At 44.9% G+C, this 22766-nt stretch overlaps 1 protein-coding gene across 1 annotated transcript in view; it reads right to left on the reverse strand.

Annotated features, from left to right (window-relative positions):
• The window catches only part of TMEM260 (transmembrane protein 260), a 96703-nt gene that overhangs the window by 72359 nt on the left and 1578 nt on the right, over positions 1–22766 (reverse strand). The window contains exons 2-3 of the mRNA XM_066608259.1: positions 9053–9281; positions 564–595 (exon numbers count right to left, since the gene is read on the reverse strand). Coding sequence (XP_066464356.1) covers positions 564–595; positions 9053–9212 — 192 coding nt within the window. The 5' untranslated portion in view covers positions 9213–9281. The remainder of the gene's footprint in view (positions 1–563; positions 596–9052; positions 9282–22766) is intronic.

Raw genomic sequence — 22766 nt, forward strand, 5'->3', positions numbered from 1 at the left:
AGATGTCACTAAGAAACAGCTAAAAATAGGGAAGTTAATCACTTGCCAGAACGGGGGAAAATTACTTCTATTTACTAGTAATCTCATAATTTTAGAGTAAAATGCTTTTAAAAAATTTCGAGTCATATCAGTCAACAGAAAGGGGGTCGTCCCTTTCCAAAATCTATATTGATTGATAGATGCGTAGACCACACGGTCTCCAGATTAGTGCCAGCCTAACAGACTTTCGGTCTTACCTAAAGGGATCATGACACCATAATTAAGTTTATTAAATAATAAAACTTATTAAAACTGTTAACCCGATTTATTTCATTCTCCCCAGCTTATCCAAATTTTGGGTTGATAATAAGCCATGCCACTGTATATACAGTAAAAGCCTTGCTTTATAATTTTGTTTAATTGGATTTAAAACTTAAAGTAAATTGTCGCATACTGTACTTATAAGTTAGTAAAACTGTGGTTTGAAAATAAATTAATCTACTTTACTCCATGCTTAATTAAACTTCCCTAATTCCTAAAACTGTTAATGAGAGCATTGATTAAACAATAAAATTAATACTTACTCCGAGCTCATAGGCGGCTGTGATCAGCTCCCCTGTGAAAAAATAAATGTAAAACCAATAATTACCATTAGGGAATGACCCTCCTCCAAAGTTTCCCAAATTCAAAGGCTTGCGCTGGGATTTTGCATTAATTTGACTTGATAAAAATAAATCTAGAGAGATTTAGCAGCATGAAATTTTCTCAGAAATTCCTCCCACTTTCGATTTAGTTACACAGAAAATCATTTCATAAACATAATGTGCGTTTTATTGCTCTTGCGATTAAATCACACTGGAATGAAATAACGTTTTGATTCTATATTGGAGAATTCCTTTAATCTGACATCTAGTATTTCAGAACTGCTGATAATGTGCCATAGAAATGCAATAACATCTGGACTCTCAGACCACCAGAAAGAAGACTGGAATAAGACATGTATAAGAAATTCTGAGAATCATTACATTTGGAGATTTTAGTCTTTTTTTAATTCCAGGGTGTTTTCCTGAATGTTCTATTTGTGCTCTGATAATTTAATAGGCTGCTCTGGGAAAAACATACTTTTCCATTCTTGCACCCTCACTTTATTGTCTGTCACACTCTGGACGTGTCCTATGTATACTACAGTCACTTCCGTGCAGTACAGTGTCCTGTCTGATAATTATGAGGCACCATCTTGATGTGTGCTACAAATCCCATGATGCATCAGCACAATATCACAGATAGATAGAGCATGTACCATCTCTGTCTGCTGGGAGGACACTGCCATTACCATCTGTACTCTATATTAACCTAAAAAAAAAGCTACAGACTATAAATATATGGTCAGGAGGCTGAACGCTTAGCACCTTTAGTATAAGAGTGTGACAAGAGCATCTAAATCAGTATCAATAACTGTGATAGAAGTGTCTGTGCTCCCAGTAAAGAGCTTGTGCGGTAGGGTCCATCACACAGGAATTATGCTGACTGAAAAACTGACTTTTTGGGAGAAACATAAAGCCAAAAAAATCTGAGCTGGTCAGAATGAGATCCCATCACTATCTGACGAGAAAGAGGCCAGGAAGCTTCAGATGGAATGGTATAACTGACTGAGGTAATACTGGCTGAATTATATATAATGGGAGCTAGTTACATAATGGGAGTCATACCATGATTAAAAGGGGTTATACCAAATGTATTTATTCTGTAAATAACTCGCCATTCCCATTTCGGCTCATATCTACAATTTCACCTAGCAGCATGTACTTAGCATGTAGAAGAAAATCCACACAAAAGTCAGGTAGAACATATGGATAGGAGTAGTCCTTTTAGTGCATATAAAGATAATATTCGCGTTTACCCTGATTAGCAACCTCCTATGAACAGGAAGGTGGATGCACAGACTGACGCTTGTATTACATGGTCAGCTATTAAACGAATAGGCAGTAAGTAACAATTTACGTCCCTTTGCTGCAGGTTAAAGGTGTGTCCCAAAAAGTACATGTAGGGGGAGACCTGCTCAAAAGCCACTGGGAGCTCCAGACAGATGCATGAACTAAATTACAGCAGAGGTGAGAATGGGTGGACTTACCGCCTGTGTACCCAGAAAAAGAGGGGGGTCCTGTGATCAAATGGCTCCGCCCCCTATCCCACCACATCGCTGCTCTCTGATCTCCCGCAGCAGTAACTGTCTGAGCAACCATCTCCTCGGCTCCCACAGTCCTCACAGCGCAGCTTAACTCCTCCACCACCTTCAGCTTCTGGTACAACGTGTGCAGGAGGCGGGGAAGGAGTTAGTCTGTGCACACTGCATAGACCGGGGAGCATCAACAAAGAGAAGATTGTCCTCTAACCTGCAGCAGTGAAAGAAGAACTGAGACTGCAGATTGCTGATGCAAGGGAGAGACTAGTACTAGATTACTAGCCAGGTGCTACACAGGGGGGCACCCTGAGTGGGGCCTGAGAGGGGGCACTACTACTTTGAAAGGACACTACTAATCTGAAAGGACACCAAGAGAAGGGGGCACTACTACTTTGTAGGGCCACAGATGGTGCACTTTTGCTTTGCGAGGACACGAAAATGCCACTGTTAGTTTGAAGAGGTAATAGTACTTTGAGGGGCTAAAAGAGGACACTATAACTTTGCAGGGTGACAGAAGAGGCACTATTACTTTGTAGGGAAACCAAGAGGAGGTGGTACTATTACCCTATAGGGACACTGGGGGGTGGGGGGGGGATGATGACAGGATGCAGAGTCTCTGCAGTGACAGTCATGACTGGAAGACGTCTTTATGGTGGTCTGGACTCAGATATAAGAATGAAAAACAGAAGTCACCAATCAGAGACAACAACTCCTGCAATCACTGGAGGTAACGGAACAGCAATCACAATCACTGAGAACGGTTATCTGACTGTTATTTGGTGACTTATACTTATATCTGACGGTTATTTTAGACTTATACTTGAGCTTAGCCACTATATCTAAGCCCACCCTTGTGTTGTCTTACTAGTGTCTGCTTGTGTCTCTCTGTCTCTCTCTCTCTCTATATATATATATATATATATATATATATATATATATATATGTGTGTGTGTTTTTTATTATTGTGGTAGGGGGGGGGGGGTCCAGGCGTATTCTTTGCACAGGGGCTCTCTGCACTGTGTGCCCGCCCCTGGGGGCGAGTTTCCAATTAAATGAAATTCACCCAGCGCTGAATGGCTTCTTTTCAAAACAACTTTATTTAGGAACCATGGGATAAAACATAAAAAACAAGCTGCATAAGACACACCTGCATGCGTGTTACAGATATGTGAAAACAAGCTGCATAAGACATGCCTGCATGCATGTTACAGATATGCCCACTGTCCTTAATGCTTGAAATAAATAAAGCTATTTTGAAAAGAACCCATTTAGTTGTGGACGACTTTCTATTACTTCACATGCATTTTTGTCTGCTGCTTTAGCATCAGGGAATTGATGGGAAAAACATCCTTTCGAAAAGAGGATACATGTCAAAATGTGATAAACAAAATTTTTCATGAGCAATAAATGGTTATTTCCATCTACTAAAGTGATCACATATCACTAGAATATGCCATCATTTTGTGATTGGTCTGGGGCAAACTTTTAGGAACCTCAACGATCCAGGTCTTAATAAACTTCCCTCCATATCTGGTCCTCCTGTTGTATCCACTAATTATTACCCAGCTTTCACAAAACAGATAGAACAACTTATCAGAAGAGGATGGCCATATCTAAAGGGGGTTTCCAGGCATTTACCATTGATGCCCTATCCTCAGGATAGATAATCGATAGTTGATCAGCGGGGGTCCACCGGTTGGGATCCCCACCAATCATCTGGTCCTCGAGCCCTCTGTCTGTGCTGCTGAAATGGACATCCACATTGGGGTTGGAGCTGGAGGTGTAATAGGAGAAGGTATTGCTCCTATAGGAGCAAAGCCTATTCCCAGCTCTGACCTCTGAAGATCTGCGGGTGTAAAGGAAGGCATCGCTCCCATTAATCTCAACGGGAGTGAAGTCTTCTATTACACTTCCGGCTCAGTTCCCTTTTCAGATGTCTGACTCAGCTGCACTAACAGTGCCCTGTAGGATCAGATGATCAGTGGAAATCCCTATAGGTGGACTCCGGGTGATCAACTTTTGATGACCTATCCTGAGGATAGATCACCAATAATAAAATGCCGGGAAAACCCTTTCAACAGTCCTTTTTTAAATTTTTATTTTTAGAGATGAGATGCTCCACATAGGGGTCGTCCCAAGATTGAACTTATCCCCTTTAGACAGCTACCCCATTCATCTCTAAAGAGACAGCAGAGCGTGGCACTCTGCTTCTCATTGACTGTCCTCTAGGGGACGAATACTGGGCACCACTCAATTCATACAGAGGGAGATGGGACCCTTATTCTTGTAATCAGTGGGGGTCCCAGCGGGCAGACACTTATAGGTTTATATCCTGGAACAATCCCTTTAATTAACCAATGCAATTATATGTTTTGCATCTATTTCTACGGATTAAAATATTGTATTTCATGCTACAAAAAAAAAAAAAAAAAGGTAAACCCCGTCTCTTAGTCTCCTTGCTAATAAGTCATTTTCTTATTGCCAGCACCTGCTCTTTATAAAACAATAATAGCAGCAGGTATTATGAGTGGGTAGGGGGCCAGTAAACAATATGTGAAAAGAGAGCAGAGAATAATGTAATCGCAATTAGAACAGACATTGGGGTTTAATTAGATTGCTACGAGCAGAGTCGCGGAAGAGAAACGGGACTCTTCTCAGCACACTGCAGCCAAATTGCTAATTTTATTTTATTACAATTTGGTAAAAAAAGAGGGGTGGGCAGTTGCTCCAAAGAGCTAGCAAGAAGTTCCACTACCAGAAATTGCAAAGAAAAATGAAGCCGGATGCGGCAAAGATTGTATAGTGCTGTAGGCAGTAATTATCTGTGCGCCTGGCAAGTGGATAGAGAAACTCTAGACTTAATGTACGTAAACAATACACCACCAGCGACAATTTTCTCTAAGGCTCTTTCCAGGTAACGTCTTTCTACTTCACGGTAATTATGCATTATTTAAATAAACGTAATGTTAATCATTACCGCTGAAAACACAAAAGTGGCCTGCTCTTTTGTACGCCGCGAATATTGACATACAGTAATATTTTTTCAATAGCAGAAAGCTGTTGTTATAGCCACAATGATTTCCAGCAAATTAGTTGCATGGTATAACCAACCCCCAATAAAAAAAAACACTCCTTCTGAATACCTCAAACAGAATAAAAACAGGCGTGAAATCATTTTATGGATTTTTTTTTTTTGTATTTAAACATTATTGCAGTCTATGAGAGGGAACAGTTCGTGCTTCGTATAGGATTAAATTATAAATATCTGAAGAGAGAAAAATCTGATTTCAAGGACAAAATCAATTGTTCACCGCTTTTCAAATGTTCATGTATTATGAAGTATGAGGGGCCCTTTTAGTTGGAACTGGGATTGTGCGAAACTGAATGATTGTTCAGTGTCAACAGTGCCAGAAACGGAGCAATGAACACTCGCTTATCGTTCAGTTTAGGCAGGCATGAAAACCAAATGACGATCGGTCCATGTAAACAAGCAGTCATTCATCTACGAACAACTGCCTGTTTACTCTGGAAGGAGGAAGGCGGCCAGAAGCAATCTTCAGAAGCTCTGCCTCCATGTACTGCGTGAAAGCATGGGCGCGATAACCGCTGGGACAACTGTTGAGCTCTTAAGCACTTGACAATCATCCAGCCTAAAAGAACCCCAAGATAAGATTTAGGGCTCGTGCCCACAGCCGTGACGGACTCCGCCAGTGAGGACCACGTGATTATGACGCGGTTTGCTAAGACGTGGTCACATGGTCATGACGAGGTCGGCTCCGACATGGTGACGCAACGCTATGAGGAAGCGGGTGGTTGGCTCCACCCCGGGAGCCGACACGGATATGGTATGCATCACTGAGGGAGACAGTAGTATGTTAGTAGTTGGAGGTGTCGCTTGGAAGTGACGTGGCGGCGAGCGGCGTAGTTGCTGACGCGTCATTAGGTTCACACAGGTGCAGATATGTGTTCAGGTGCCAAAATGGAGGACGGATACCGAGTGGTGCTCTCACGTATTAACATATGATGGTACTATGTACTAATTATTATTTAATGTGATACAGCTTTGTAATGAGGAATGGCTATGTTGCAACCAATGACCACCAGACAAGACCTGTGTTTTAAGTATATAAGGGGGCTATATTGGTATTATTGCAAGCTTGAGAAAGGCCATTGCAGTGGCCGAAACGTCGCGTGTTTTACTGATGAAATAAAGAGAACCTGTTTTATTGCACCTGGATCCCTGTTACTGTCACTTCATCTATTATTGGGACGCTTTTAAAGGAAGAAAGAAGTCCATCTTCTATTTGTGGAGGTGCAGCAGCAGAAACCTCCCCTTGTGAAGGGTTATTCCATTTGTGCTGTAGGTTACATATATCTGGACTCCGCCAGCGGAATATCACAGCGAAGTCCGCCACAGCGCCCCCCATACTTACCACTCCAGATCTGCTGTACGCATCCCCCATGGAGGGCCAGTGCACACGCGCAGTACAGCGCGTGACGAGCTGGCAGTGTCAGATGATGCAGCCGGTGGTGGACGGGGCCACGTATTCATGCGATACTTCCGCAGTGCTACAGCGGAAGTATAGCGTGACGGCCAGCTTCCATTGACTACTATGGAAATCAGTGGAATTCCGCAGCTAAACATTGAGCTATTAGGTTAAATAGAACCTAATAGCTCTGGGGTAACGCTGCGGATTTTTACCGCGTAAAATGTCGCATAAAGCCGGCCATGGGCATTAGCCCTTAGTCTTTGGTGTAAAGCTGCCCCCTGTAAATGGGATAACTTTAGGCCAAAATTCCCCCCCCCCCCCATCCCCATTAACAACAAATAAGGCTCCGCAGGATATACATGGTATACATATTGTTCCTATGGAGGGAGAAGGGAAGAGCAGGTGCCATATACATGGATGGCAGCAAGACAACAAGCCTGCCAGAGCGCATACACACTTGTACAAGAAGTAACTTTTACAGGAGAGGTGATAAAATTCTGATCGGTGGGGGTCTCAGTGGTGACCTCCACCGATTCAGAGAAAAAGGAATCTGTGTCCTCTGCTTCTCAACACTGCAGGATTGCTTCTTCAAAGTTCAGCGACATCAGATTGGCCACACATGCACGGTCGCCACTCCATTAATTTCAATAGGGCTGACAGAAATAGCCGATCACTTGTATCTGGCTACTTCTGGCACCCCCATTGAAAATGAATAAAGCCGCACCGTGCATGCGCAACCAGCTCTCCATTCCATCTCCTTCACACTGCTGGGGGTAGAGAGAGTCTGGAATGAGGAGGATGAGAGAAACAAGGCCTAAGTTCTCAGGATTGGTCGGGGTCTCAGCGGTGAGAAGTAGTATGTATGAATGGAGAGGTGGTCGATACACAGGGCCATTTTAATACACTGGTGGGCACAGTGCAAAAAGTTCATGAGTGAGCCCCTTACTTTTCTAAAACAACTTATATTCTGCACCATTAAAAGAGAGCAGTGAACCAGACAGCACCTACATTAAAGGGGTTGTACCTAAAATGACTTATTTTAGTAATAAGAGTCTGATTGGTGAGGGTTTCACCTTGCTGGGGGGTAAAAAATGACTGGGGAAGGCAATGGCAAACTCAAAAAAAACAGTCAAGAAAACATGACGTCACCCTTAGAGTCAGTCATGACTTGGTGCTTGCATCAGGGGACTTTACCTTACCATAGGACCAGGGCAGCTGGGCAACACCAATAGAAGATGAAGAGAGGGCTCAACATGCGTGCCTAATAATGTGTTTTTTCCCTTTTTCTGTAAGAACACCTATATCCTCTATGTGTAAGAGAGACTGTCAGCTCTTGGGCACAGTACTGCACTACTATGGCCTCTATAATCTACCAGCAGGTTATATGCAGTAAGTTGAGGTTAGTGCAGGCACGTCTATACACACATATATACATACCGCAACATTGTTGAAAGAGAGGAAAGTGGGACAAGTTGGGCCCATACATCATCACAGAGGCAGGTCAACGTAAACATACCAGTTCCTGTAGACTTGTCCAATACAGACTTCTAAATGGCCTGCCTCATATCCTACTATGGCTCAGGAACTTGTGGGGTAGTACGAGTGCTATTGTGCATGCAGAAAGTTGGCCTGATTTCCAAATGATTGGTGTATATGCCATTCGGCAGGTAGACTAAACTCAGCTAATTCCGCCATGATAATGGCAGCAGAGGCTTTAGCCAACACGGCTCAGATGAGCACTGAACTGTACATCCCTTCAGCGTGGAACCGCCAAGTAGTTTCGCTATAATCCAGTGTTTCCACTCTGACATCTTAAGACACGAAAGCCCCTTAAAACACTTGCTACAACTAGACTATAAGAGTCGAGCTTAGATCTGGATATTAATGCTCTTGTTCCGGGGTGCATAACCTTTTTTGGTGTGAGAGTCACATTGTCATCTTCTTGTACCTTAAGGGGCCGTAATAAAATGATCTATTGATTTCAGTGAGAGTGCCAGAAATTGCCAGTAACGAGCGCTCAGTAACCTCTGGCACTCCCACTGAAATGAATGGAGAGGTAGCGCACATGTACAATTGTCGTCCATTCATGCAGCGACCTTTAGGATCCTCATTCTCAGGACTGGTATGGGTACCAGCAGTCAGACCCCTATCGATTATAAAGTTATTCCATATTCTGTGGATCTTGGCTCAACTCTTTTAACTAATTATTTCATTGGGATTGGACGGATGTGTAAATATAGATATTAGTACATGATACCAATAACAGTAATAACACCCGCGGTTGGGCAGTGAGAATCACCCAAATTAGAGAAACATAAATGTGGCTGGCATACGCTGGTCTGTCACCCGCCTATGTCGAAGAGTTTGTTAAGTATCTGCGCCCCCATGGCATGCACTGTACCTGAATCTCCTCCTGCTACAGATGGATGTAAAGTCTTGATATATACAGCAAATACACAAGTGAACACTGCAAGGCTCCAGGTGCCATGGTGCTGTTCTTCCTGTCCTCCAGGGTCACTGCAGGGTTTACTTGCAGGTTTCACAGTCTTCATCTTCCCCATTGTAAGAAGTGAACTACAGTCTTTTCCGTCATTCAGCAAGAGACGGCAGTTCCAGTTCCCCTCATGTCACTATAAGAGGAAGGGATAAGCATGTGATCTGTCTTATGTAGCACATGTACACAAAATGTATTAAAGGGGTACTCTAGGACTTTTACTATGGATGACCTATTTATCCTGAGGGTAGGTCATCAATAGTAAAAGTTCCCCCAGGATAGTTCATCAGTAGTTGATCGTGGGAGTCCACTCTCAGAATCCTCACCAATCAGCTGATCCCCCGGCTCACAGTCAGTGTGGACAGCGCCAGAAGCAGATAGCGATTGTCAACATTGCAGCAGCTTGGTTTGGTAATAGAGACACAACTCCAGTTGAATCCAATGGGAGCTATGCTTGCAGTACCAAATTTGGCCATTGCATACGAACAGCACTATCGGCTTCCAATGTTGTCAGCACTGACAGCGGCCTGGGGATCAGCTGATCAGTGGAAATCCCCGCTGGCGGACCCACACTGATCAACTATTTATGACATATCCAGAGAATAGGTTATCAATAGCAAACGTTGCGGAGAACCGGTTTAAACGAAAGCCACAATTAGAAACTGAAGGGTAAATTCATAAATGTGTTTATACCAGAATTTTGGTATTTTTTTCCCACCCTCATCACCTCTGTAAATAGTGGGCAGGGCTTAGCGGGAAGCTGTGGGCTGCCTGTGGCCTGATTAATTTGCAATAATTCATGATAGAAGCTGGTGCAAATTATGGTGGAAATCTGTGTCAGGTTTTACCTGTAGTAGATTTCAGGCGGAGGCGCACAGGTGGCCCTGAAATGTCAAATTAAGAGGCGTGCACCTCCTAATACATTCGATACATCTTACTCCAGTGTTGCTTATCTGAGATTTGAATATAAAACACTGGTCTTAAATAAATGTTTTTCCTAGTAGTACAAAAATTTCCATTTTTAATTGGATTGTTCTTCCTCCTATATTTTGCGCGGGTCCTCCTTACTCAATGACCCTAGGGTTGTCTCTTAGGATGAGCTGAAACAAAGTGATTACTAAGCGATTTGTCACTCAGTACCATTAGGTCTTGCGCTTACATGGGACAACCATCACTCAAAATCACTCGTTTGAACCATTTTTTATTGATAGGTGACCCGTGTAAAACCACCTGTAAATCGGATTCACGCGCACACAATACACAGTGAATAGAACCCATTGTTTTCAATGGGCTTAATCACGTGAGAAATTTTCCTGTGCATTTCAGTTGCGCTAAAAAAATGCAGCATGCTCTATTTTCATGCGCTTTTGCGCACCAAAAGTCCCTATAGAAGTCAATGGGAATGCACAAATACAGGCGCAATACGCTAGGAGATGCGTGAAACACTGTGTAATTGCACAGGAAAAAGAACACATCTTGACCACATTCGACTAATTATACCTTCTCTGTCTCTCATTTCTGCACCACCCCACTCGTGGGCTGCATTCCCACGAACGTATATCGGCTTAGTTTTCACGCCGAGCCGATATACGTTGTCCTCGTATGCGTGGGGGGAGGATGGAAGAGCCAGGAGCAGGAACTGAGCTCCCGCCCCCTCTCTGCCTCCTCTCTGCCCCTCTGCACTGTTTGCAATGAAAGGGGGTGGGACAGGGGCGGGGCTAATTGCTGAGAATTAGCCCCGCCCCACCTCTCCCCATTGCAAATAGTGCAGAGGGGCGGAGAGGAGGCAGAGAGGGAGCGGGAGCTCAGTGCCTGCTCCTGGCTCTTCCATCCTCCCCCCCCCCTGCACACGAGGACAACGTACATCGGCGCGGCGTGAAAACCGAGCCGATATACGTTCGTGGGAATGCACCCTAAGCGGAACCTGTTCTGCTATTCCACTCTGCCTGAATCATCTTCACTGCTTGCTTGCTGTGAATTGTGTGTTTTGCATTTCATCTGTTTGCATTGATACGTTTTACTGGCTAAATGAAATTTTACTTTTAGTAATTTCTGTAATCCACCTCCCCCAAATAGCATCTTTCACCCATCCTTGTTGAGATGCTTGCCTTATCTAAGGAGAGCAATAAATTCCCCCCTCCTACTTTTGGTCACTAGGTTTGCAATGCTAAAGTCAGCTGGCTAGTCAATTGGAACCTGATTAGCCACTCCCAGCTGTTTCCTAGTTGTACATTTTAACTTTCACTATAATATTAGTGTAAGCATGTATGCCACGCGGGTGGCTGCCACACGAATATAAGCTGGATGAAGTATGAGGCAGTTTGACAGGTAGGCTTCAAACTCTGCCTAAATGCTTTACACTTCAAAGCTATCGCTAATGCGGTCACCTCTGTTCTCATCCTTGCTGTCAGTTTCAGAACTTCTTTCTTGTGCCCACCTCTGGGGCACTCTATTCACATTAGCCCCTCTCTCCTGTCCTCACCTATGCACAGCTCGCATGCACTCTTTACCTTCTTGCTTAGCCTCAAACCCCCTAATGCCACTAACAAGCATAGCAGTCGCCCTCATAAAATCTCCTAACCATCTGCGAACCCTCGCTATCCTGCTGCTACTAGCTGCTTGAGATATCTCTCCCAATCCTGGCCCACCCTCCACTGCTCCTAGCTATCACCCTCTACCTGACTCACTAATAAAATCCCCAAGCCCAACTGTTAGCCCATGCATACCCTCCCCTGACTTCTTTAAATGTGCGCTCTGGAACTGCCTGTCAACATGTAATAAACTCCCCACCATCCACGACTTTTTTACTGCTAAATCTTTAAATCTGCTCGCTCTCACAGAAACATGGATACAGCAGTCTGACACGGCCTTCCCTGCTGCACTGTCTTACAGTGGCCTGCAGTTGTCCCATACCCCCAAACCAGATGACAGGCGCTGTTGGAGGAGTAGGTGCTCTTCTCTCACCGAAATGTACCAGGTCATCCCACCTGTACCCTCATTCATCATTTGAGGTACATACACTACGGCTTTTTCGTCCGCTGTCCATGCGAGTAGCAGTTATCTACCACCCCCCAGGTGCTCCTCGCCTGTTTTTGGACCACTTTGCTGCCTGGCTCCCCCACTTCCTATCCTGCAAAATTCCAACCCTCATCTTAGGTGATTTTAACATCCCCACTAATGACCCCAACTCTCCATCTGCCTCTCAGCTTCTTTCGCTCACCTCCTCCCTTGGTCTCTCTCAACTCACAGCCTCTCCCACTCACAGGGTTGGAAACACTATTGATTTGGTCTTCCTCCGTCTCTGCTCTGCTTCCAACTTCACTAACTCCCCTCTCCCGCTCTCAGATCATAACCTTCTCTCTTTCTCTGTCATGCTCCCTAACATCTCTCCAGACCCACCTACCTACCATACCTACAGGAACCTTAAGACCATTCACACCCAGGACTTTGCTCTCTCTACAGTCCTCTGTCCCTATCTCTCTCCTCTCCTGCCCCAACCTGGCTGCCACTCACTACAACACCGCTCTCAAACATGTCTTGGATGAAGCGGTGCTCCCCATGACCAGAGCCATGCGATGTAGAACGCGGCAACCCTGGCTCACGCCTCAAACACGCTTCATCCGACGGTGCTCTAGAAGTGCTGAACGGCTGTAGAGGAAGTCGCAAACGTCCACAGACTTCCTCCACTACAAATTCATGCTCAGAACCTACAACCTCGCCCTCCATTACTCCAAACAAGTCTACTTCACCTCTCTAGTCTCCTCACTATTGCACAACCCTAAATGGCTCTGATACGTTTCACTCCCTTCTCAGCCCTAAACCGCAGTCCCTTGTGATGGATCTCAGTGCTGTAGAGGTGGCTGCTTACTTCAAAAAGAAAATTGATGACATTCGTCAGGAAATAACTTTCCAATCCCAGACTAGCCCTGACCCTAGACTTGTCAGCACTGCATCTAGCTCCTGCTCACTGTCTGTACTCAGACAAACAACAGAGGAAGAAGTCTCCAAATTGCTCTTTTCTGCTCGCCCCACCACATGCACTAGCGACCCTCTCCCCTCACACCTCCTCCGATCCCTCTCCCCAGTGGTCATCTCTCATCTCACCACTATATTCAACCACTCTCTGACCTCTGGCCTCTTTCCCTCTTCTTTCAAACATGCCATCATATCCCCACTGCTAAAGAAGCCGACTCTTGACGTGACTGATGCTGTCAACTACCGACCCATCTCTAATCTCCCCTTCATCTCCAAACTACTAGAACGCCTAGTTTACTGCCGCCTTGCAAGCTATCTATCAGAGACCTCTCTCCTAGAACCCCTACAGCCTGGCTTCTGACCCTAACACTCAACAAAAAACTGCCCTTACAAGGGTATCCAATGACCTACTGACAGCCAAATCGAGGGGCGATTACTCCCTACTGATCCTCCTCGACCTCTCCGCAGCATTTGACACTGTTGACCACAAACTCCTCCTCAGTATGCTTCGCTCCATCGGCCTAAAGGACACTGCTCTCTCCTGGTTCTCCTCCTTCCTATCTGACCGCTCTTTCAGCGTCTCCTTTGCTGGCTCTACCTCCCCTCCTCTTCCCCTTGCTGTTGGGGTCCCACAGGGCTCGGTCCTCAGCCTCCTCCTTTTCTGTATCTACACAGCCCCTATTGGACAAACCATCAGATTTGGCCTCCAATACCACCAGTATGCTGACAACAGCCAGTTATACACCTCTTCGCGTGACATCTCTGCACCCTTCCTCCAAAACATCACTGACTGTCTGTCCGCTGTCTCTAACACTATGTCCTCTCTCTACCCAAAACTAAAGCTCTCTAAAACTGACTTACTGGTATTTCCACCCTCCACTAACCGACCTCATACTGACATCTCCATCTCAGTGTGTGGCGCCATCTTAACTCCCAGACAGCATGCCCTCTGCCTTGGGGTCATATTCGACTCTGATCTCTCATTTAGCGCCTACATCCAATCTCTGTCTCAGACATGCCAGTTGCACATCAAGAATATCGCAAGAATCCGCTTTTTTCTCACTGTAGACACACTAAAAACGCTTACTGTTGCCCTCATCCATTCTCGGCTCCATTATTGCAACTCGTTGCTGATCGGCCCCCTCTACACCAGACTCTACCCTCTCCAACCAATCCTGAATGCGACAGCCAGACTCATCTTCCTGTTCAGTCGCTACTCGGACGCCTCTGCCCTGTGCCGGTCACTGCACTGGCTGCCCGTTAAATACAGAATTCAATTTAAACTCACTACCCTCATCCACAAAGTCCTTCACAGCGCAGCGCCCCCCTATATTGCCTCCCTCATCTCAATCTATCACCCAGCCCGGGCTCTTAGCTCTGCTAACGAAACCAGACTGAACTCCCCTTTAATTCGAACTTTCCATTCCCGCCTCCAAGACTTCTCCAGAGCAGCATCGGTCCTCTTGAACGCACTACCAAAGGCTACCCGGGCAATCCAGGGCTCGCAGAAATTCAGGCGTGCTCTAAAAACTCACCTCTTCAGTGAGGCATACCGCATACCCTAAACAAACCCCTCTGTACTCCCCCTGATAACATGCTCCCTGACATATTGACTGCAATCCCTGCTAGCCATCATAAACCGATCCTGTAGTCATACCAATTCTGCCGTCACACGGCCAAATGATTGACCATTGTCTATGTGTATAGAATCCCTCACTCTCCACCTCGCCATACCATGCACATCTCCACCCCATTACCTTCTATATTGACCCATCACTTGTAGTATGTAAGCTCGTTAGAGCAGGACCCTCACCCCCATTGTTTCCATCAACTGATTACTATGTAACCGTGGTTCTGTAATTGTTGTATTTTTTTTTTTTTTGTCTTTCTGTATTCCCCCTGTCTATGTAATCGCTGCGGAATATGTTGGCGCTATACAAATAAAGTTTATTATATTATCAATTATAGCTCGGAGAATCAGTACGTATTTTTTTGCATGCGCAAAAACACTGATGTACACGCAAAAAAAGCAACATATGTTGCACAAAAATACTGTGCTCATGCGCACACAAATACACATAAGCTCGTGTGAATCCGGATATACTCCTCATTTTGCTATATCTTGGGCAGTTCATTGTACTGCACAGGATAACTACCAGTGACCATAGTTACTGCTACTATCAGATGGTATAGATCGTGTGGTCACCGTTAGATGAAGGTGCGAACAGAACATGCAGAATTGTATTAGGGTATATGGATGTTATGGCAGAGGACCCCCAAACCATTATTATACAGAGGGTAGCTCCTGCCCTGGAGGACCTATCTTAACGGGAAGCAGGTAATACTGCATTTCCACTGTAGAGACATATGGGGTCTCATGCAGCTTCTCCTAGTGATGAGAAGAGTCCAGAAGAGGAACAATGTGGATTTTGCTGTTAATTTCAGCTTTTGGATTGTAAAACTGCAGGAATTCTGCAAGATACTAAGCTGGGAATTTTCAGGAGTGCTTGAAATATATGAGCCCTACACTGAAAATAAGCCCTAGAGTTCGGATATATGAGGGTATTTCGGTGATTTGAAGTGAAAGTTATTTACTTAATAAGGCGATAGAATGTAATTTTGCAATATAGTACACCAAAGCTGCAGAGATATTCCTTAACATGTGGTCTCCCCACTTGCTTAGTCCTTCATTGGTATTCAGTTGTTATGACCTGTACGCTCCTCTGATTTACTGGTCAGGCATGCTCAGTGCCTTCATACTCTGTAATGACGACACACTTTATAAAGGGCACATTCATCATTTTATTCAGAGCATGGAAACCAGAAGTGAGGAGAAGTGGACTACATGTTTTCCACACTCCAAGAATGCTCAGAATGCAATGATGAATATACCTACAGTTGTACATACAGGGGACGGGTTGCACATCAGACCTCTCTCCTGCATACAGTAATATACATATACAGAGGATGGGTTGGATGTCGGGCCTCTCTCCCACATACAGTAATGTACATATACAGAGGAGGGGTTGGACGTCGGACCTGTCTCCCACATACAGTAATATACATTTACAGAGGAGGGGTTGGACGATGGCCCTCTCTCCTACATACAGTAATATACAGAGGACGGAGATGGATGTCGGGCCTCTCTCCCGCATACAGTAATATACATATACAGAGGACGGGTTGGATGTCGGACCTGTCTCCCACATACAGTAATATACATATACAGAGGAGGGGTTGGATGTCGGACCTCTCTCCCACATACAGTAATATACATATACAGAGGAGGGGTTGGATGTCGGACCTCTCTCCCACATACAGTAATATACATATACAGAGGAAGGGTTGGACGTCGGACCTGTCTCCCACATACAGTAATATACATATACAGAGGAGGGGTTGGACGATGGCCCTCTCTCCTACATACAGTAATATACAGAGGACGGAGATGGATGTCGGGCCTCTCTCCCGCATACAGTAATATACATATACAGAGGACGGGTTGGATGTCGGACCTCTCTCCCACATACAGTAATATACATATACAGAGGAGGGGTTGGATGTCGGACCTCTCTCCCACATACAGTAATATACATATACAGAGGAGGGGTTGGATGTCGGACCTCTCTCCCACATACAGTAATATACATATACAGAGGAAGGGTTGGACGTCGGACCTGTCTCCCACATACAGTAATATACATATACAGAGGAGGGGTTGGACAATGGCCCTCTCTCCTACATACAGTAATATACAGAGGACGGAGATGGATGTCGGGCCTCTCTCCCACATACAGTAATATACATATACAGAGGAGGGGTTGGACGTCGGACCTCTTTCCCACATACAGTAATATACATATACAGAGGATGGGTTGGATGTCGGGCCTCTCTCCCACATACAGTAATATACATATACAGAGGATGGGTTGGACGTCGGACCTGTCTCCCACATACAGTAATGTACATATACAGAGGAGGGGTTGGATGTCGGGCCACTCTCCCACATACAGTAATATACATATACAGAGGAGGGGTTGGATGTCGGACCCCTCTCCCACATACAGTAATGTACATATACAGAGGAGGTGTTGGACGTCGGACCTGTCTCCCACATACAGTAATGTACATATACAGAGGAGGGGTTGGACGTCGGACCTCTCTCCCACTTACAGTAATATACATATACAGAGGAGAGTTTGGATGTCGGACCTCTCTCCCACATACAGTAATATACATATACAGAGGAGGGGTTGGACGTCGGACCTCTCTACTACATACAGTAATATACATTGGCAGACGACGGGTTGGATGTCAGAACTCTCTCCCACATACAGTAATATACATATACAGAGGACGGGTTGGCCCTCGGACCTCTCTCCCGCATACAGTAATATACATATACAGAGGAGGGGTTGGACGTCGGGCCTCTCACCCATATACAGTAATATACATATACAGAGGATGGGTTGGACCTCGGACCTCTCTCCCACATGCAGTAATATACATATACAGAGGACGGGTTGGACCTCGGACCTCTCTCCTGCATACAGTAATATACATATACAGAGGAGGGGATGGACGTCGGGCCTCTCTCCCACATACAGTAATGTCCATATACAGAGGAGGGGTTGGACGTCGGACCTGTCACCCACATACAGTAATGTACATTTACAGAGGAGGGGTTGGACGTCGGACCTGTCTCCCACATACAGTAATATACATATACAGAGGAAGGGTTGGACATCGAACCTCTCTCCAACATAGAGTAATATATATATACAGAGGACGGGTTGGACATCGGACCTCTCTCCCACATGCAGTAATATACATATACAGAGGAGGGGTTGGATGTCGGACCTCTCTTCCACATACAGTAATATACATATACAGAGGAGGTGTTGGACGTCGGACCTCTCTCCCGCATACAGTAATATACATATACAGAGGAGGGGTTGGATGTCGGACCCCTCTCCTACATACAGTAATGTACATATACAGAGAATGGGTTGGACGTCGGACCTCTCTCCTACATACAGTAATATACATATACAGAGGATGGGTTGGACCTCGGACCTCTCTCCTACATACAGTAATATACATATACAGAGGACGGGTTGGACCTCGGACCTCTCTCCCACATGCAGTAATATACATATACAGAGGACGGGTTGGACATCGGACCTCTCTTCTGCATACAGTAATATACATATACAGAGGAGGGGATGGACGTCGGGCCTCTCTCCCACATACAGTAATGTACATATACAGAGGAGGGGTTGGACGTCGGACCTGTCTCCCAGATACAGTAATATACATATACAGAGGAGGGGTTGGACGATGGCCCTCTCTCCTACATACAGTAATATACATATACAGAGGAGGGGTTGGACATCTGACCTCTCTCCCGCATACAGTAATATACATATACAGAGGAGGTGAAGGATGTCGGACCTGTCTCCCACATACAGTAATATACATATACAGAGGATGGGTTGGACGTCGGGCCTCTCTCCCACATACAGTAATGTACATATACAGAGGAGGGGTTGGACGTCGGACCTCTCTCCAACATACAGTAATATACATATACAGAGGACGGGTTGGACATCGAACCTCTCTTCTGCCTACAGTAATATACATATACAGAGGATGGGTTGGACCTCGGACCTCTCTCCCACATGCAGTAATATACATATACAGAGGACGGGTTGGACGTCGGACCTCTCTTCTGCATACAGTAATATACATATACAGAGGAGGGGTTGGACGTCGTACCTGTCTCCCACATACAGTAATATACATATACAGAGGAAGGGTTGGACGTCGGACCTGTCTCCCACATACAGTAATATACATATACAGAGGAGGGGTTGGACGTCGTACCTGTCTCCCAGATACAGTAATATACATATACAGAGGAAGGGTTGGACGTCGGACCTGTCTCCCACATACAGTAATATACATATACAGAGGAGGGGTTGGACGATGGCCCTCTCTCCTACATACAGTAATATACAGAGGACGTAGATGGATGTCGGGCCTCTCTCCTACATACAGTAATATACATATACAGAAGAGGGGTTGGACATCTGAACTCTCTCCCGCATACAGTAATATACATATACAGAGGAGGTGTTGGACGTCGGACCTCTCTTCTGCATACAATAATATACAGAGGAGGGGTTGGACATCGAACCTCTCTCCAACATACAGTAATATACATATACAGAGGAGAGGTTGGACGTCGGGCCCTCTCCTACATACAGTAATATACAGAGGACAGGTTGGACATCAGACCTCTCTCCCACATACAGAAATATACATAGGCAGACGACGGGTTGGATGTCAGACCTCTCTCCCACATACAATAATGTACATATACAGAGGACGGGTTGGATGTCGGACCTGTCTCCTACATACAGTAATATACATATACCGAAGAGAACTCTGATGGGCCTCTCTCCTACATAGTGTTAGAAACAGGTCAGACCTTGTCCTACATGGAAGCTATGCAGAAAAATCCCAATGTTGGACGAGGTCACTCACTAGTTTGGAAAGGGTTCACCTCTTCATGCAAAATGACATACAATTAACCCCTTAGTGACCAAGACTTTTTAGTACTTTTCCTTTACAAAATCGTAACTCTTTTATTTATCCATCGGTGTAGCTGTATGAGGGCTTGTTTTTTGCGGGACGAGTTGTATTTTTGAATGGTACTATTTAATGTACCATATAATGCACTAAAAAAACTTTTCAAATATGGTGCATTCCATGGTAACGGACAGGATACGCAGAAGCAAATTTTTCCACATTTTTCATTTTTTTTAAATATATTTTTGTCTGAAACTTTAAAAATAGCTTAAGGGTGACTACCCACTACAGTTTTTTTTTCACTGCGAAATTCACAGCTTTTTTTTCTGCAGGGGTCTATGAAACCTGTAATATTAAAATCGCGATTGCGCAAAATCGCAATTTACCGCAAAATTGCGATTTTGCGCAATTGCGATTTGAACATTACAAGTCCTATAGACCCCTGCAGGAAAAAAAACGCTGCGAATTTCGCAGTGAAAAAAAACTAGTGGGTAGTCACCCTTAGGGCGCCCACCCACTGGCGATTTTTTTTTCTTTGCGTTTTGCGTTTTTCCTGCAGAGCCATTAGAATTGAATGTACTCCTGTCCACTGGCGTTTTGCGTTGCGTTGCGTTTTTTAACATAGGAACTGTCAGTTGCATATGTGTCCTTATTTTTCTCCTAATGCACCCATGAAAGTCAATGGAAATTAATGGAAAAGCCGCGAAAACGCCGCGAAAACGCGGCAAAAAACGCCGCGAAAAATGCGGGAAAAACACGCATGAAAATTGCAAACGCCAGTGGGTGGGCGCCCTGAGGTAGTTAAACTATGCAATGTGAGAAATGTATCTATGTCATACCTACCTCCTAACTTTCCATCAACTTTTAGTAAGTGACATGTTACTTTTAGTAACAGACAGAATATGCAAATGAATAGCCATTGCAAAATGCTTGTTTTTTTCCAAAATTTCTGTTCTCCTAGTTAATATATAATCAAGACTCTTTCACATTATTTTCAGTATACTCTTAAAAGATTGTCTGTTTTGTGCTTGTTCTGATCTAAAAAAACACCCCTAATTTATTTTTTCATATGGTAACAGACAGGACGTACGGGTAACAGACAGTACGTGTTTGAATGTAAACTTACTAAAAATAGGAATAATCATTTTTTTAGATGTTTTATTCAGTAACAGGTAACTGCAATATATATGAACCTTATAAGATTTAAATGAAGAACTTTTGTTGTAAATTATAATGACCATTAACTAACAGAACAATTATTTACACTTTCTTGGTAACAGACAGGACATCTAGTTGTTGGGCTATTGATTCTACTCTAAATTACATAATATAACAAATATAATAAGTTACATTACCTCACTGGCTTATTTTTGGTCACATGTGTTAGTTAAAAACATCTATTCACTTTTATACTGAAATGCAGCCTGAATAAATCTTTCCCTTCAATCTGTCAAAACTTGTGGAAACTTGCATGGTCTAGTTTGAGTGCAGTATTAGATATGATTGTGTTAGAAGAAATGTTTGAGAATAGTAAAATATACTCTCTAAGGCCGCCTGCAGACGAGCGGGTCGGATCCGGCGGCGAGAATTCTCGGCGCGGGACCCGACCCGAGCGCCTGCAGAGACGAGCGCGTACTCACCCGCGCCCGGCGGCCCCGGCTCTTTCATGTGCCGGCTGCCGGCGCATGCGCAGACCAGAGCCTGCGGCCGGGTGAGTGACGTTTCTGTGCGAGGCTCTGCGAGCCCCGCACAAAAATAGAACATGCTGCGGTTTGTTTACCGCGCGAGATTTCGCGCGGACAAACCGCGGCCGTCTGCATAGGAGTGCGTATTGTAATGCACTCCTATGCAGGCTTTCAGTGGCGGAAATCCCGTGGGAAATCCCGCCGCGGGATTTCCGCCCGTGTGCAGGCGGCCTAAGAGTCATAAAAACATAAATCATCAAAAAATATTAACAAATATATTTTGATTTTTTTTCAAAAATTCCCTCTTTAAATGGAATGAGCCATATTCTAAGTGGAGAGAAATGGGGGGAAATGATATTCCGCCATCTTTCAGTGCATCTTGTTTCTACGGCGCACAAAGTGCAACAAAAATGACACGATAACTTTATTCTACGAGTCTGTACGCTTACTACCATACCAAACTTAGATAAGTTTTTTTGCTGTACTACTTTTGTATTTTTTTTCATAGATATTTAATTTTTCTGCCGCCACCTTCTGCGCGCAATAGCTTTTTTATTTTTCTGTCGACGTAGTTGTGCAAGAGCTCATTTTTTACGGGGCGTCCTGTAGTTTCCGTTGGTTCCACTTTGGAATACAGACAACTAGAGATGAGCGAGCACGCTCGGATAAGTCAGTTACTTGAGCAAGTAACTGCATTCTTGTTCGAGTGTGCTCGGGGGGGCGACGGGGTATAGCGCAGGGGGGGGGCATATTTGGTATTTCAGCCGCAGTTAAGCGGCGCTGCTGATTAGAGCCACCTGATTGGCTCTTCTGCACCACATGACTACACAGCGTGCACGCGGATTGCCTTCAGCAGCCGGGTGCACTACACACTACAGTTAAGCAGCCGTGCACTACACACTACACTTAAGCAGCCGTGCACGATGAGCCGTGCTAACCCTAAACCTACCCCTAACCCAACCCTAAACCCTAACCCCCCGCGGATCTCGTGAAGTAGCACTCGTGCACATCTCCAAAGGGGGGGTCTGTGCACGGCTGCTTAAGTGTAGTGTGTAGTGCACGGCTGCTTAAGGCAATCCGCGTGCACGCAGTGTAGTCACGTGGTGCCGAAGAGCCAATCAGGTGGCTCTAATCAGCAGCGCTGCTTAAGTGCGGCTGAAATACCAAATATGCGCGGGGGGCAGCGGGGGATAGCAGCGGAGAGAGTGAGAGATCTTTCTCTCTCTCCCCCCCCTGCTACCCACCGCGGCCCCCTTGGACAAGAATGCAGTTACTTGAGAAGAGCGAGGCTGGCTCGAGTAACTGACTTATCAGAGCATGCCCGCTCATTTCTACAGACCCTTTTTGATTGCTTTTTCTAGCATTTT

Source organism: Eleutherodactylus coqui, chromosome 6 (genome assembly GCF_035609145.1).
Source record: "Eleutherodactylus coqui strain aEleCoq1 chromosome 6, aEleCoq1.hap1, whole genome shotgun sequence".
NCBI lineage: Eukaryota > Metazoa > Chordata > Amphibia > Anura > Eleutherodactylidae > Eleutherodactylus > Eleutherodactylus coqui.